This window comes from Manacus vitellinus, unplaced genomic scaffold (genome assembly GCF_001715985.3).
Source record: "Manacus vitellinus isolate BGI_N305 unplaced genomic scaffold, ASM171598v3 scaffold_13_pilon, whole genome shotgun sequence".
Taxonomy (NCBI): Eukaryota; Metazoa; Chordata; class Aves; order Passeriformes; family Pipridae; genus Manacus; species Manacus vitellinus.
In genome coordinates, this window is record NW_021938999.1 from 9,514,082 (window position 1) to 9,532,091 (window position 18,010).

The 18,010-nt window shown below is 35.0% G+C and overlaps 1 protein-coding gene across 1 annotated transcript in view; it reads left to right on the forward strand.

Moving 5' to 3' along the window:
* Positions 1 to 18,010, forward strand: part of LRRK2 (leucine rich repeat kinase 2) — a 64,022-nt gene that overhangs the window by 31,142 nt on the left and 14,870 nt on the right. The window contains exons 21-40 of the mRNA XM_018068031.2: positions 300 to 421; positions 1,158 to 1,227; positions 1,675 to 1,895; positions 2,442 to 2,692; positions 3,839 to 3,987; positions 5,603 to 5,696; positions 6,819 to 7,005; positions 7,388 to 7,569; positions 8,060 to 8,289; positions 9,302 to 9,429; positions 10,661 to 10,879; positions 11,619 to 11,820; positions 12,430 to 12,518; positions 13,084 to 13,271; positions 14,144 to 14,298; positions 15,287 to 15,433; positions 15,588 to 15,779; positions 16,509 to 16,655; positions 16,953 to 17,053; positions 17,224 to 17,414. Coding sequence (XP_017923520.1) covers positions 300 to 421; positions 1,158 to 1,227; positions 1,675 to 1,895; positions 2,442 to 2,692; positions 3,839 to 3,987; positions 5,603 to 5,696; positions 6,819 to 7,005; positions 7,388 to 7,569; positions 8,060 to 8,289; positions 9,302 to 9,429; positions 10,661 to 10,879; positions 11,619 to 11,820; positions 12,430 to 12,518; positions 13,084 to 13,271; positions 14,144 to 14,298; positions 15,287 to 15,433; positions 15,588 to 15,779; positions 16,509 to 16,655; positions 16,953 to 17,053; positions 17,224 to 17,414 — 3,265 coding nt within the window. The remainder of the gene's footprint in view (positions 1 to 299; positions 422 to 1,157; positions 1,228 to 1,674; positions 1,896 to 2,441; positions 2,693 to 3,838; positions 3,988 to 5,602; positions 5,697 to 6,818; positions 7,006 to 7,387; positions 7,570 to 8,059; positions 8,290 to 9,301; positions 9,430 to 10,660; positions 10,880 to 11,618; positions 11,821 to 12,429; positions 12,519 to 13,083; positions 13,272 to 14,143; positions 14,299 to 15,286; positions 15,434 to 15,587; positions 15,780 to 16,508; positions 16,656 to 16,952; positions 17,054 to 17,223; positions 17,415 to 18,010) is intronic.

Consider the following 18,010-nt stretch of genomic DNA (forward strand, 5'->3'; position numbering starts at 1 on the left):
AATGTTTATAGTAATCCCAACACGATGGAAATTTTAAATCATAAAGCATCAGGGTAATAACCTGGAGGTCACATTTGAAACACGTCAGGTTAATATGGCCCATGTACTCTAAAAAACATTGACAACATTCTCGACCTGTTGCACACACAATTCACCAGTGAGATCCTGCCAGTATTGATGTTTTTGAAATGTATCTCTCCTTTGTATGTCAGCATCCATATTACAGTTGAATTCTGAGCCTCATTTTTAAATACATTTTTCATACTTATTACTTCTCCTGTGTTATGGTTTTGTTCTAGGAAGTGAAGGTTCACTCTTTACAAAAAAGAAGTCCAATTCCATTGCAGTTGCTGATGTATATTGTAGGGAAATGGCATGTCAAAGAGGTTCTCCTACTTTACCGCGACATTCCTACTCTGTGGTAAGTTAGATCCTTGTTCATTCCAGGCTTTTAAGTCCATCTGCATTGCCTACTGCAAAATAGTCAAGTGTTAGGAAAGGTCATGTAACCATATGGGCTTTTGTCTCACTGTTGCCATTCAGTATTTCCTTCTATTGCAGTGCACTTTATGGATGAGAGTTTACATCAGCAAAAATTTATGATCACCTGAAAGTAAATTATTCAAATTTCCAGTTCTGGTTTTCAAACAGAAATACAGGAACTATGGACCTATTCACAAAGACTTAACTACCCCTTAATGAGCTGATCTTCAGCTGTAATCAATGGAGACTGTTCCATAAGACATGAGGACAAATCTGTGGAATGAAAGTCACATTCCTTTGAAAGGAGTTTGTCTTCTTCCATTGACTTTTAAGGGGAAACCAGAGAAAATGACTTCCCTAGAGAAGGTTATGTTTTGTAATATCCTGCTTCATCCTGTCTCCCCACCCTTATGAAAGTGAAAGTCATTTTAGGTTGTCAAAAAATGCACTTCTTCCATTGCACTTTAAATCTACCATTCTTCCACATTGCATGGGTCAGTAAGTTTTATAAAGATGCGATCTATGGTTATTTTGAGTTGAAGTGTACAGTTTGTTTGTGTTCTCCCTATAAATTCTGATAAAAAGAAACCACAATAAAAAGAGATTACTGAATTTGAATAATTTCAGATATCTGCATATGTTTGTAACTGTTTTTTCTCTTTGGGATTTTGCAGGGACCTGGCTCAGATTATGAACCATTTATGAAACAAAGAAGAAAATTCTTGCTTTCAGATGAATCCCTCAGTAAGTAAACTATGCAATTTAACATATATAATGGATTTTTCATCCTTAATGCTTTCACAAGCATACCATGCAGATTTTAGTCAAATTAAATATTTGTTTACAAATAAGAGGATACATTTTGGAAATACTGCAGTGGAGTACAAATAATGAATATATAGGGATTTTTTTTTCCTGAGCTTCACAATTAGAATTAAATGGCCAATGAAATTTCAGAAGTGCTCTTATTAGCTTTCAAAAGCTCCTTCTGTTGTGCAGTGCATAAGCATCCATCTTTCCCCTACTGACTTATAAATTTTTGTGGCTTAATAGAAGTCTTCATGGATTTGGATCTTAACCAGTATTCAAACATTCAATATCTACTGGATCTTGAGATCCCAAGTTGATTATCTTAATTTTACTGAAGTGATAAATGAAATTATGCTGTTTTTCACGTTTTTCTTTTAATAGAAGGCATCTCAAAATTTTCACCACATATAAAACCATCAGAGAGTCTTTCTTCACTGATCTCAGAGAAAGAATATATTAAATCACTGGATCTTTCATCAAATGAGCTGGAGAACATTGATGCCATCAGCCAGAATAGCTGCTTAACTAGTCATCTGGAACACCTTGAGAAACTGGAGCTCCACCAAAATGCTCTTACGAACATTCCAGAACAACTGTGTGAAGTAATTCTGCATAATTTTATGTAATACAAGTTGAAATTAGTTAAAATAAATTGTTTATATCTAATAATGTAATCCATACATATTGTAATAATGTATCCATAGCAATATTACTCAAGAATATGAGTGTATATTTTTGCATATTTCATACATTCACAGAATTTTCATTCAGTGAATTTATGTTCATCTAGAAATAAAAGTATTTTCACAGAAATGTTTTAAGTTGTTTACTGCAGAGAACTGCTTTAAAACATTTTATATTAAGTAGCATAATAATGTAAATGGGACTGAGAACTGCAGGCAATTAATATTTGTTAAATTTTAAGAAACTGAGCTAATCAATTTTAAGTAATTATTTATATTTTATATTGTAATAGAAATATTATAGGTTACATTGGTATGATTGCTATTTTCTATTTTATTGTTGTTTTTCCTAGTGAGATAAATATAAGTAGATTAATAAATTGCATAAAAATGTAACTCAATTATAAACTATAAATTCACTTTTTTTTTCCAACTTCTTAAAATCAAATTATCCTTTTCTTTCAGAACTTGAAATGCGTGACTTACTTGGATTTGCACAGTAACCGATTTACTTCTTTTCCAACTTATTTACTGAAAATGAATTGTATTGCAAATCTTGATATCTCTCGAAATGACATTGGACCTTCCTTTGCTTTGGATCCATACCTCAGATGTCCAACTCTAAAGCAACTTAATCTTTCATACAATCAGCTGGTCTGCACTCCTGAATTTCTTACAAATGTCGCTGAAAATCTGGAACAGCTGTTGCTAGAAGGGTGAGTAGCATTAGTAAATAGGCTGTAGCACAACAAACATAACAGGAAATAATATATTGATCATCCAGAATGATGACTATTGTAGCATGGAAAGGATTATTTAGTCACCAGTGAAACATGTACATTGTCTTCCAAATGTGTAAATTGCTCCAGTTTTCAGTGTTGTATTGCAAAGTACATCTTTGGGCATTGTTAGAATCTAATAGTGTTGCCATTCCAGTTGCTTACTAAACATGTTATTCATGTAGTATCTTTCTACTGCCATACTATTAATCCACAGGCCTGTCTGTGTGGTATGACATATTCAGCTAGGTTTTCTATATACACAATACAGTTTCCACTGTATTTCATATTCAGAAAAGCTTTTTTGGAAGTAGTATTCATGGAATTTTAGGTAGGGGTATGGATATGTTTTAAATGACAGAAATATGAGAAAATATGTAGTTTTTTGTTTACCAGCACTTATTATCATATATGTTAGTGAGTGAGATAATTCATACCTATATAGCATTCTTAAGAATGTAGTTGGTTATATTTCTGTAAACTGCAGAAACTGTCCCATTTATTTCCTACAGTTTATGCTAAATAAGATGGTGAACTTTATTAGTAATACTACCCTTGCAAAACAGTACTGCATGATTCTTTTGTGTCTGTATTTTCAGGATCTTTGTCTCTTTCTGGTGCTCGTCTCCCCAGAATACATTGTTTGTAACATTATATACTCATCCTGAATTGTATTCCCCACATATGGAACTCATTTTTTTAACTTTTTTTGGGTTGATAGTAATTGTGTGACTGTAATCCTGCAAACACGTATCTTAAGTACACAGAACCCCTCATAAATGCAACAATCTTCTTTTGTGTGGGATTGAGCTCCAGTATGTAATCAGAAAATGACACCTTGTAATATATTCTGCCACTTGCTCTCCAAATTAATTTAACCAATCTTAATATCTGTCACGTTATTCCATGTTGCCACATGTGCCAGTGTTTTTGCTGACTGGTCAATGTTTATATAGCTAAAGTCTTCTTTTTGTTTTGCCAATGTAAGGATGACATTGTCAGATCAACACTACTTGTTTTCATGTTCTACCTAATAGTTTCTAAGTAAAACATGGATTATTGTCTTTCTTTTTGTTATCACAGAAACAAAATTTCATGCCTGTGTTCACCCATATGCTTGAAAGAATTGAAAATTTTAAACATTAGTAAAAACAACATTTCATCCCTTGCTGAGAATGTTTTCATGGGCTGTACAAAACTGGAGCAGTTCAACGCCAGGATGAATGCTCTTGGTAAGTGTTGCCAAAACAGAATCCACCTTCTAGAAACTGCTCTAAGTCACAAAATTCCTCTGCCACAGCATTTGGACTCTTGTGACAACAGGAAAGAATACCACATATGCTTGTCCTTGGTTATACAGTTCCTTAAGCTTCAGCTTTTCATCGCTGAAGGATGGAGTATGCGTCCAGCCATTTGATGTGACTCAGCTAACTCCTCTTGTTTCTACATTTGTAGTGGATGCCGAAAAAATGATGGAGTGTAGTTGAGATTGTACATGCTGTTGAGGAAGGTTCAAGAGAGAGGAAATTGTTCAGATTTAGCTTGCAAATCTAGTATTAATACTGTACTGAAATACATAGAAGCATCCTAGCTTGTGCCAGAAAGAGTTTTGGGCCCCTCACTACAAGACATTGAGGTGCCGGAGTCAATCCAGAGAAGGGCAACAGAGATGGTGAAGAGTCTGGAGCACAAGTCTGATGAGGAGCAGCTGAGGGAGCTGGGGTTGTTTAGCCTGGAGGCTCAGTGGAGACCTTATCACTCTTTACAAATACCTGAAAGGAGGTCATGGCCAGGTGGAGGTCGGTCTCTTCTCCCAGGTAACAAGAGATAGGACAAGAGTAAATGTCCTCAAGTTGTGCAAGGAGAGGTTTAGATTGGATATTAGGGAAAATTTCTTCACTGAAAGCCCTGGAACAGGCTGCCCAGGGAAGTGGTGGTGTCACCATCCCTGGAGGTATTTAAAAGACATGTGGATGTGAACCTTAGGGCCATAGTTTAGTGGTGGACTTGGCAAGGCTGGGTTAATGACTGAACTCAGTGATCTTAGCGGTCTTTTCCAACCTTATATTCAGAATAAGACAGAATGTTTGGTTCAGTTGCCTGAATGCAGGTGTCATTTGAGAAGCCCTGAAGTATCCCACTTGGCTTGCAGCTTGTGGTCTAGAAAAAGCAGGTCTTCCATAGCTCTTGTGTTTTATCTTTAAGCTTTGTGCAGACAGCTCAGGTACCACTAGGCAGATCCCCTTCAGTAGAACCCAGTGTTAAGGAACTGAACTGAGTCCATCTAGAGTGTGTGTCAGTAACTTAGCTTATTTTATGCAAAGGTGTCAAATCAATTTATCTATGGAAATTACAAATTGCATAACTTAGATTTTTAATGATACTGTGGGAGTTCATAAGTTACTGTCATAATTTATTCTGTCTTCAAGGCATAAACCCTTCCATTTTGAAATTATTTTCACATTATTTCAGAAGGTAACTTATAACTGCATTAAACACAGCTGAACCATTAGACTCATTTTTATATGAATAAGACCTAACACATCCTGAGTCATATGAGAATCTTATGCATACTGGCAATACAGTAAAGTGTAAGTAAGATTATTTCAGTGCTTAATGCCACTATGAGATGAAGGATAATAATATGTAATGTGTTAAAAGCCAATATATTACTTAATTTTGGGAGTTTAGTTTTAAATGGGCTTTAAAAAAAAGATCTGAATTCTGCCTTGATAGATGGTACAAAGACCTATGTATGAAAATGATAGACTGACATTTTAGTCTGTCTTTGATTCTGGAAAATTCCAGCCTTAAAAATAATAAGATTAACCTCTTTTTCTGCTCTAGAAAGAATACCTGACTTGTCATCCAGCATAACAAGTTTAAAATTATCCCAAAATTGTTTTGTTAATGTTCCAGAAGCAGTTCTTCTTCTACCACAGTAAGTTATTATTTTATTTATTGAAGTTAACATCAAATTCTTGATGAAGAAAATCTGGTGGCAAGACCTTTGTTAAGCAGAAAATTCTGCATGACTTTGTTAAGCAGAAAATTCTGCATGCACTACTGATTCTCAGGAAATCCTTTCTAACAGGTTAAATCCAGAACATAGTAGCTTTTAACTGAAGACAAACTAGTCACATTTTCTTCATGATTTTGAGAAATTCTGTTCCTCAGATTCAAATCACTATTGTTGAAAATATATTGCTTGACAGTTGAAGCTGACAATTCTTGCTGAGAAGACCAGAATTCATTTAATATTTTCTTGTAACCAACAATAAAAAGATATTGGCAATTTTTCCTTTTTGAGTTCTGCAGACTTTGCACAAGGCTACTGAGGTTGGTTTTTCACTCCCCAAATAACACAAGATACTTATTCTCAAAGAATAACACTTCCTCTAAAAAGAATTGTGATAAAGATGCATGTGACATTTATTTTGCTATACCTTCAAAGCATTACTCATGTGAAAATTGCACTTCTGCTTTTTTTTATAGAAGTTGATGACCTTAACAGATCACTAGAATCAGATTGTGGAAGGAGTGCTTGGAAGGGTTGATCAAATCAGTTATGTGATAGGTGTGGGTAGATGTGAGTGCTGGTGGCACCATGGAGAGGGCAGATCCACAGATTTGTGAACTTACATTAATGAAATTTACGTATTTCATGTCATTATTAATGTGATATTACACAGTTTCAGCATGCTAACATTTATATTCATGGCAGCAGAGTTAATGGATGTGTTGAAAAAGCTGCATCTTTCAGGTTCTACATCTCCCAGCTCAGACAAATCAATAAGGCATTGCATGGAATTTTGTATGCTTCATGTTTCACAGTTACATAAACAGCATATTTGTCCAACAGATGTAGAACTCTATAATTTATGCACATACATCTATTTACAAACATGTCTACTTCAGTCTGCATTTCTGTCAGAAAACCATCTGTTCTGACAGCTAATCCATTTATTTGTTCATTAAAAACTAATATATTTCCAATTCCAGTTAATCTGGGTTTTATTTTTTCATTTTCTAACTTCTCTCTTTTTTATTTTCATGTTTTTAGTTTGCGATCAGTAGACTTAAGCCAAAACAAGATTGTAAGCCTGCCTGGACCAATGCACTGGAAATCATTAAACTTAAGGGAGCTGTTATTTAATCATAATCAAATAGACATCTTGGACTTGAGTGAAAAGGCATGTGCATGGTCTAGGCTAGAAAAGCTACACCTGTCCCACAACAAGTTAAAGGAGGTAAAGTGTAAGATTCCATCTAAAGAAAATTAAGTCATCTTTCAATTGAATGCAATTTTTCAATGTTCATTTTATTTTCGTGTCACCTCTCATACCATTGTACATTCTATAGTGAAATGGTATGTAAGTGCAAATACTACTTCCTGTGAATGAAAATCACCATATTCTATTCAGCTTTTCTGCCTGGAATGTGTCCTATAATCTGTTTGTATAATGAATTACTTATGCATCCTTCCTCTATTAGTGTGGGATATTAGGCCTGTTTATTAAAAAACCCTACACTGCAACAAAAGTAATACCTAGTTTTGTTAAATATTTAATCTATTCATGCTAATAACTTTTTTTCAATGTATAATTGTCCATTAAATGTTCTTTTATTTAGATTCCTCCTCAGATTGGCTTCCTAGAGAACTTGACTTCTCTGGATGTAAGTCATAATCCCGATTTGAGATTCTTTCCAGATGAAATGGGAAGACTGTCCAAAATCTGGGACCTTCCTTTGGAAGGACTCCATCTTAATTTAGACTTCAAACATGTGGGATGCAAAGCCAGAGACATTATCAGGTTTGTTGCCCTATTGTTCTTGAAAATCCCTTTTTTGCTTTCTTGGGATATGCAGGAAGCATTAGTTTTTAAAAGACGTGCTGGTTTGTCATGTGAAATCCAGCATGCTGCTCTATGGAAGGTTTCATGTCATATCAACACACACACATAAAATAGATTAGAGTGATTTAGACCTCTTGATTATTATCTCTTTAATTTGATGCTTCTAAAAACTATGCAATAAATGGTGCTTACCAATTATTTGTAGTACATTTCTTGTGTTTCCCAGTACATTGCACAGAACACAATTTTGGGGTAATCACAAAACAAAAAAGGACACATTATGAACTAAACTTTAGCTTTCAAATCATAAATTAGAATAGAAAATTAAAAGATGTTGAAAATTGGAAGAAAATGGTATGGTTTTAGGTATTTCCTTGTTCTTGAGTTCTGTTGATATTTTTCTCTATTATACACTTCTGTGAGTTTTGCAAACTTTTTTTTATATCAGATTTCTTCAACAACGACTGAAGAAGGCTGTACCTTATAACAGAATGAAGCTCATGATTGTTGGAAACACTGGCAGTGGGAAAACAACCCTGTTGCAACAACTAATGAAAATCAAACGAACGGAGTTGGGCTCTCCGAAAGCTACAGTAGGCATTGATGTAAAAGACTGGATCATTCAAGGGAAAGGCAAAATGAAGAAAGAGCTTATATTAAATGTGTGGGATTTTGGAGGTATTTCATGAGCTTATTGTCCTTTACTTTTCTAACATGTTAATGCATTACTTAATCCTAGAGTCAGCCTGTGGAAATTTGAACTGGGGACAGTATAATCACACAAATTTACACCTAAAGTCCAGTGACCACTTACAAATTAGTGTATTCTGTAAATTAGCAGCTGATCCCTCAAATTTGACTAAAACCTCAGGAATTTCTCATCACCAAATATGGTCTGACCACACATTTCAACCATAGCACTTTAGAATAGTCATTTCAAAATAGTAAGAAACAGCTTGTAATCACCAAAAGAATCTTCCACTCAACTCTGATTCTCCCTTTTATAGTCTGGGTCTCTCTAGGCTCTACCATATCACAGGTTTGTAAGGTCACAGAAAACAAAGCACTTAAGAAGAGTCTTTGAGCCTTGGATTTTTGGGAAACTTTCTAAGTTTGAGGTACTACAGAAACACTTCTAAAATTCAGGTCTGTTTTAGGCTATAGAAAAGTTATTTTTAAACAGTGGACTGTTATCATTTAAATAGAGTCTATTATCACAATGCACAGATGAGCAGTATTCAAGTTGAATGTCCAGCTTCAATTGTGATGTTAAATCATGTGAATTTAGGAGTCTTATTTTGAAGTTGCAGAAAGGATAGGAGAAAGGGAAGGAAGAAGGTAGAAGGGACAGAAGGAGTGAGAGGGAAAATCAGTACTGGAGTTTTAAAAGCATCATGACCTTTCAAGCTGTCTTTGCAGCAACCATGTTTATCCAGTTGTTAAATCTTACACTTCTTGATTTAAAACTAACTTATATGTTTCAACACTGTAGTTCAGTCAGTGAGCTACCACAGAGTACCTACCTAAAACTCATAGTTACTATGGGTTTTCTCTCAATTCAGATAAATTTCTGCAAACATTAATTTCACTGATAAATTGGTGGTCTGAGTGTAAATGTTCTGCTGCCTTTTTGTGATCTGAAGATGTTCAGTCAAGGAAGTACTAACCAATGGAAATTTCTGATCATTAGGACAAGAAGAGTTTTACAGTACCCATCCTCATTTTATGACCCAAAGAGCTTTATACCTTGCTGTTTATGATCTTAGCAAAGGACAAGCAGAGGTGGATGCTATGAAGCCATGGCTTTTTAACATCAAGGTAAGCCACACGGAGTGGAATTCTGCTTTCCAGGGAGCTGTATGGGGACAGCAAATTAACCACAAATATTTTTAGATAGGGGAAGAGGAAAAAACCTCATCAGAAAATAAAAATTAAGGTTATACAAGAGCTGAAATACATTGTGTGTTGGATATGAAAATATTTTTAAACATACGAAAATGATCAGCACCATTTTTTATTTAAAATGGTACAAAGTGATGTGCAAAAAAATAGTTTGTATATTCTGGCAATATTTTGAATTGACTGATAAAAATAAGAAAGGGATAGTATTAAAGGAATGGTGAGTCAAACCTGCTGTTTTCTTTTACAACAGTGTAAATTCTGGTGAAATCACAATTAGACTAATTTAAAACTGACTAGATGCAGGTTTTAAATCATGCTATTAAGTGTATGCTTAGCATCCTGTTCTGAATAGGAATGATTCCAGAACTATGGTAGGGAAATTGATCTAAGAATCTGCCTATATATTTTTCCTTTGCTCTCTGTGTTTTCTGTGTGCTCTATGTGGAGTGAGCATTACTTGTCTTTTCCTTTTGAAGGATGGTTAGCCATGACTGGGCAATACAATCACATAAAGAGTTTTTATACTGACTCTGTTTGGTAAACTTGTCTTTTTCAGTCTTTGCACCTTGAGAAGAGATACAGGACAGAGGGTAGCAGTCAGTTTAGTGTTGATAAAGACCATTTCTGATGTGTTCTCCTTTGCTATGTAGTACTTGCTGATGTTTCATCGCTGCACTGTTCCAATGACAACTAGAAAAGTGACATTTCTTTTAGCTTTTCCATTTTGTTGGATGTTCTCAATGAAAAGTGTCTCTCCTACTTTACTGGCAATGCTGTTAATTTGCAAAGAATTAAATCCAGATCTACACTCCTTCCATTTAGAAAAAAATGATTTTTTAATATTTCTGTTTTGAAATAGACTGCTCTGTTGAAAAATATGTTTTGGATTTATAGGCTAATGCATCCTTATTGTCTTATCCAGTCAAGACTATTATATGGGATTGCAGTTTAAACTTAGTCTGAATAAAGACATGAAATAGGAGATTTCAAAACTTAGTTAAGAGAGATATTTTTAAAAAGGGAGAAACAGTAGCTATTTTCATTTTATTGATTGTTTTTACTAAATTGCTCACATTTTATGTGGATATAAAACACTAAAATCAACATTCACTATTGAGTTAATCAACAGTATGGATCTTACTAACAGGCTCGAGCTTCAACATCCCCCGTCATTCTTGTTGGCACTCATTTAGATGTTTCTGATGAAATGCAACGTAAGGCCTGCATGAGTAAAATTACTAGAGAGCTGTTGAATAAGCGAGGCTTCCCAGCAATCCAAGATTGTCACTTTGTGAATGCTACAGAGGAATCTGATTCCATTATCAGACTTCGGAAAATAATAATAAAGGAGAGTCTTCATTTCAAGGTAAGCTACATACTGTTTGTAATGTTGAAGACATTCTAGTTTTAGTTAAGTGAATAAATTTTTAAACATTAACACATAATTAAATACATTTTAGTGTGATAGCAAACTCGTCTTGCCTTCATAAAACATTATGCAAAGCAAAATAATGAAAGAAAATCACCAGGTTTGTTTTAATTTCACTTTCTACCAAAAAAACCCAACTTAGTAAAAATCCCAGCTAAATTCTGTTTTCAAGCACTAGGAACATAAATTGAATACTTAATTAAAATGAGCCATCTTCTTCTTACAAAGAAATTTAATTAAAAACTGGTTTTGTTGGGTGTCTTAAACATGTAAAACTAAATGTTTGCATCATGTGTTAATAAGTGCAATAAGTGTTGCAAGATTTCAAGGGACCAGGAAATATGATTTTGTGATTTCTGAAAACCAGCTAATTTTCCATTACTGATTTCATTTTACATAGCGTGAAACTATTCCTAGAAAGAGGAAAGTGAATTAAAGCAGGAAAATAAGATCTTGTGCACTGAGTGATCCTCCTAAACTGGAGAATCTGCACTTGTAGTTCTATTGTCTCCAAAGTCATCTTACCCACTAAGTCATGTTACTCAATAAATGAATGTTCCTGTTCCTTCTTGCTGCTACTATTGAGTGGACATACCCACCTTACATCTTGGGTTTACTGTCTGCAATTCACATGAATAAATTATTACATTTAAGATTACTGTTCCTAATTTTACAGATCAGAGATCAACCAGTGGTTGGTCAGCTGATTCCTGACAGCTACCTGGAGCTGGAAAAGAGAATTTTGCTGGAACGCAGAAATGTCCCCGTTGAATTTCCTGTGATCGATCAGAAACGCTTACTGGAACTGGTGCAAGAAAACCAGTTACAACTGGACGAAAATGAACTCCCTCACGCAATTCACTTTCTCAATGAATCAGGTAAAATGCTGTCTTCAGTGTGTGTTTGTTAGCACTTTTTTGCAAATCTGCAGCAGACAGACTTGTACACCTTTTTAAATCTTTCACAAGGTTGCCACAAAGTGGTGAGCTGAAGTGTCTAAGCTTGGGTAACATTAGTGTGTTAAACCAGGTTGTTAGGAAGGGAATTCCATGGTATGAAGGATCACTACTGTAACAATTTATATCTCTTGTTCCTCCTTGAAAACATCATACCTGCTTGTTAGACAGCACAATTGCTGGAGAAAGATGCAATTGTTCCAATAGCTCAAATACAATAATGGTTAGAGGAATACATGTAATAGCTTATGTCAGTGCACTTCCTAAGATTGAGTAATAAACCACACAGAGCTTGGCAAAAAAGCAAGTCAGATTACAAATCTAATGAAAAGTCTGAAAATAAATGTAAAGCTGAACAAACCATGATTTCATTCTACTGTTCTGAGATACTGACATAAATTCAATAGCTGTTTTTATTATTCAAATTGCTTATGTCAAGTCACATAAGGAAAACAGCCCAGAGTGGGGTGTTTACTTTGCTTAATATGGAGCTTGAACAATGCATTGCTAATTACAGTATTCTTTATGCAGGTGTTCTTCTTCATTTTCAAGACCCAGCACTACAGCTAAGAGATCTGTATTTTGTAGATCCTAAGTGGCTCTGTAAAATCATGGCACAGGTTAGACTCTGATTACTTTCTGGGTATGGATTCATGGTATATTTTCCCCTGCCTGAAACCACTGTAACTTGTCAGTGATTCTTCTTTACCTTTTCATTATTTGTTCATGATCTAGAATTTTCTCAGGGCTCAGATTGTTTTATCCATCTCTTTCTCTTGCCTTCTGGACAAGTAACTATCTCATTGCTTCTATGTTCTTTCACTCTAATGTCCAACATAACTTAAACTGCAATGGACAGAAGAATACTTGTAGAATAAAAAGACCCCATGGATGCAAAGTAATTGTACAATATGTTGTGACAGGTTGAGATGAAAGCTGGAACTTTGGGTTAAAGATGTAAGAAGGGTTACCTGTAGACAGGTTACATTCTGTCACTGCTGTTGTCATGCTGTTCTAGCATTATGGAAATGTTTGGTTTCACTGTGAAAGGGAGTCCGTTTCTAACCCCCTTTCCCCCCTCCCAAAATATTAGGCTATACCAAATATTTCAGGGAATAAAGTTTGTCAGGAAAATACAATCTAATGATGAATGTACACCTAAAATTTTTTTACTTTTTTTGAAAGATTCTGATGGTGAAAGTGGAAGGCTGTTCTAAATATCCTAAAGGAATTGTAAAGCGTTCAGATGTAGAAAAATTCCTTTTAAAGAAGAGCAAGTTTCCTAAGATCTATATGTCACAATACTTCAAGCTTCTGGAAAAGTTTCAGATTGCTTTGCCATTAGGAGAGGATCAGCTACTAATCCCAAGCAGGTAAGCAAAGAGTTAAATCCACAAATGACAGCCATAGAGATAGATCAAAATAAAAACTGATCATCAGAGCAATTTGGTGTATGAAAGCATGATACATACTTTGTATAGTACACTTTAGTAAATGCTTTTGGAAGGGGCATGTTAAGCTGATCTTGTAACAGATGAAGCTTACACTTTATCAGCATGGTGGGTAAATGGAATCTATAAATGCTAAAATGCTTTATGAGGATAATATTTCTTTTACAGTTACCATGCTTCAAGACTACAGCAGGGAGATTATAATTTAGCTTCACATAGCAGTGTGCCAGCATTACAGATATTTATTGCAATATAAAAGATAACCATGAAATTCTATAACCTATTTGCTTGAAGTGAGAACCACAGACAAGTTATTCATAGGCAGTATGTCATCCAAACAGTGCAGATATTAAATGTGGTGACTAAAAAAAAGCATTATGACTCTGAATGTGGTATTTTTGTTATATCTGAAGCAGATAACACAGTTTCTCTGCCTCAGTTACAGATTTCCCTGGTATGTTTAATAATGCTTATGTTGCTGATTAGGCTTTCTGTGTCCTTCAGAGTCCTGGGATATGAAGATTTTATCCTGCCTTATATATGTCTCGGATTTTTCTCACATTTACATTCAATATCTAATGATTGTTAGTGAGGTTCTGATGGGTTTAAATTACAGCAGAACTTCACTTTAGCACAAGCAAGCAGAATAAGCAGATACACTGTCAGCTCCCTGATCATCTGAATCATATATTCATTAATAAATAATACATTTTACATAATAAATAATATATGACAGTAGTCAGTTTGGATAAAGTACATAATCAAATACTGTCTTAATACTTTTATTCTTTCAGTTTGTCTGATCACAGACCTGTTATTGAGCTTCCCCACTGTGAAAATTCAGAAATTATCATCAGGCTTTATGAGATGCCGTACTTTCCTATGGGATTTTGGTCCAGGCTGATCAACAGGTTGCTTGAAATATCACCTTACATGCTGTCAGGAAGAGGTACAAATCTTTATCTTCAAAAGTAATAGTGAGCATGTTTCCTTTGAATGCCAACACCTGCATGTTAAAGCTCTAATCCCCAACGTTGTTTTGCATTAGCTAATCTCTGACCACTTCACAAATGTGATAAAAGGACAGGGGTCATCTTTGTAACTTAGAAATATCTAGGAATAGATAGCACCTGATCTTCACAGTGGTGTGCAAAAGAAAGTGAAGGTTGTAAGCAGCCTATTTCTCTCCTTCACATGCTAGACATAGAGGAAATCCTTATGTTTATGCAATATTGCTGTTTGCTTCCACAAAGAATACTGGAAAGGATGCGTCTTCCACACAGAAAAACTAACTGCTTTCCTTCAGATTCGTTGATCCTCCCTTTATGAAAGTCTAAAAATAGAAGGAGGGGATGCATCTTTAGTGTCTTTCCAATAATTCTGTGTTTTGTGTAGACCTATCTGCTGAACTTTGCAATTTCATTCACCTTTGTTTCCTTCATGTGTGATTTTTGAATTTCAGGTGTGAAAAACGTGCATTGCTAATGCTTTACAAATATCATTTATGCCTGCTGTCCTGGCATTCAAATTTCTTCTGAGTGTTAAATTCCAGACGCATCCTGCAATTTCATGAGTCTGTGACAGGGGAAAAATTTAAATAATTGGGTTTTTTCATTTATTGCCTAAGATATTCTATGCTTGAACCTGGATGTACCTAAGCATTTCTGTAATGCCTACCTGCTACATGACTTATCATCTGATTAAATATTTATAGTTTGTGGATATACCTTATAGAACTGAGCACCAGTTGATATATATTCAGCTTTTGTGGGGCTATGCTGCCTGCAGAGTTTTAGCCTTTATTTTGTTTATTGTTTGGGTAGGTATGATCCTACAATCATAAGTTAACATTCAAAGTACTATGAATTATTCTGAAAATTTTAAAGTAGACATTCATATTTGATATCAGATTTTTAATCTTATTTCGTATTTTCTAGAACGAGCTCTTCGTCCTAACAGAATGTATTGGAGACAAGGCATCTACTTGAATTGGTCTCCCGAGGCTTATTGTCTAGTGGAATCAGCAGTATTTGACAACAATCCTGACAGTTTTTTGAAAATTACGGCACCTTCTTGCAGAAAAGGTTAATTATCCCTGAGCCTGATTTTTGCTCCAGTTTGATTGCAGCTTGGCATTTTGGTCTGTTGTGCTTTTCCCTTTGGAATGCAGAGTTTATCTTCGTAATTAAAAGTATGGCAGATTGAGTCTGTAATTTCCCTTCTTTTGGTTTCTTAAAGGGTGCATCCTTTTGGGGCAAGTTGTGGATCACATAGATTCTCTTATGGAGGAATGGTTTCCAGGTTTGTTGGATATAGATGTATGTGGTGAAGGGGAAACACTGTTGAAGAAATGGGCTCTGTACAGCTTTCAAGATGGTGAAGAACACCAAAAAATACTACTTGATGACTTACTTAGAAAGGCTGAAGAAGGTATGTATTTATGCCATTTGAGGTATATAGAGGTACACTTGTATGTAGACAAATATGCTACATCCCCTTTATAATATTTGGGTACTTCATGTTATTTTAAAATGTTTCATTTCTTTAAGAAATAATTACAGTATAAATCAAAAGTAACTTGTTCTTCTTTTGTGTAAGATATATCTAGTATATATAAGTGCAGAATATGAGACAGATTGCAGCTACTCTGTGTAGTCGTGTAAAAATGGCAATAATGAAAAGAATCATTTTGTCGTAATATTGAGAATGCAGCTTCATTCATGGAACTGAATCCAACACATTGTAAAACTGATGCTTGATCTTTTGTTTGGATCATGTAGAACAGTAATTTAAAATGCAGTATTCAGGGTGACACTCTACATACAGCATTCTTTCTTTTTACAGACAGAGAAATAATCTCTTGGTTAGTTTGGTGTTGTTAAGTAGCAACAGTTTTTATCACATTTAGTTGGTACATATACAGAACCTTGAAAATATTTAAATGTGTAAGATCCAAGAATTTGAATGGCAAACTTAATTAGTATTTATGTATGTGTGTGCATGTGTGTGTATATATATATATATATATGCGCACACGTTTGAATCTAATTTTAGGTATGTTGGTCTTATGCACTCACAGAGATCCATGTACCTCTCAGTGCCTTTTGAATGATGACTGCCTTTCTTTTTTTTTTTCATTTTCTCATTTTTTTTTCTTAGGTGACCTTTTGGTAAATCCAGATCAACCAAGACAGACCATTCCAATTGCTCAGATTGCTCCTGATCTGATATTGGCTGATTTGCCTAGAAACATTATGTTGAACAATGATGACCTGGAATTTGATGAAGCTCCTGAATTTCTCCTGGGTAAGCATTATTTTGTAGAGTTTGTTTTTTTAAAAGAGGTTATGTAAACAAATCTACTGGAGTCAGTTCTGCAACATTTTATAGATTTCTTTTCTGAAGAAATGTATTATCAAGTTTTTAATTTTCCTTTAACTTGTATGCTAGGATACTGTTTTTTATGTGTTTAGATTACTGATTATGAAGCTTAACACAGTAGATGATTCACACATTTTAAAACTGAACCCTTTCAGGTATTTTTTTTGAGAAATGGTTGTTGTCTCTGTTTATAATAGTCTTTTCAATTGTATTGTTCAAAAGGTGATGGTGGATTTGGATCTGTGTACCGTGCATCCTATGGTGGAGAAGAGGTTGCTGTAAAGATTTTCAATAAACATACTTCCCTCAGGCTCCTAAGACAGGTAAGAAATATTGCCCTTTTTTTCTGTAGTGCTGCTCTTGGAATGCCCACCCTAGCAAAGGGCTTTAAACGTTTAAGTAAATTGCAAGTCTCCAGAAAATTCCCTAGTTTACTCCAGAGACACAGAGGTTATGGTATTGGCATTATTTCATCTGATTTTACAATTTACAGGAGCTTGCAGTGCTTTGTCACCTCCATCACCCCAGTTTAGTGTCTTTGCTGGCTGCTGCAATCCGACCCCGGATGCTGGTGATGGAATTAGCCCTTAAAGGATCTCTTGACCGTTTGCTTCAACAAGACAATGCAAGTTTAACTAGAATACTTCAGCACAGGATAGCTCTACATGTAGCTGATGGCTTAAGGTAAATGTGACTTCTGCATTGCTGTAGAAACAGGGTATAGCTGCATATAAGATACATTGCAGATGAAAGGCTTCTATTTTCTCATATTCCCAAGGAGAATATTCCCTGGGTCAGACAAATGCTTTTATTTTTATGGTTGATTAGCTGATATATAACACGGACTTTTGTTACCTGTGTTTTTTTTCTGCTGACAAATAATCCTGAGATTAGCTCACTTGGTTAGAGCATATTGCTAATAATACCAAGGTTGTGGGTTTAATCCCTCTCCAGGCCATTCATGTAGGAGTTGGTCTCTATGATCCTTGTGGATCCCTTCCAACTGAGAATGCTCAGTGATTCTGATTCTGTCATGCTCATATAAGCAGGAGAATTGCAAGAGCTCTAGGTGCAATTTCTATGCGGCTGTTGATTTTGTATTGAAATGTCAAAGAAATTAATTTAGTGCATTTCTGAAGTTCTGAAAGTCCCTGAATGACCTTGGGATCTAGTGCAGTGTGACTTTAAAATTACAAAACCTGCAAAGGGACTCAGGAATCAATGAAACTTAAACTTCTAAGATTCAGTTTTCAAACTGCCGACAACTCTTCAAATAAGAC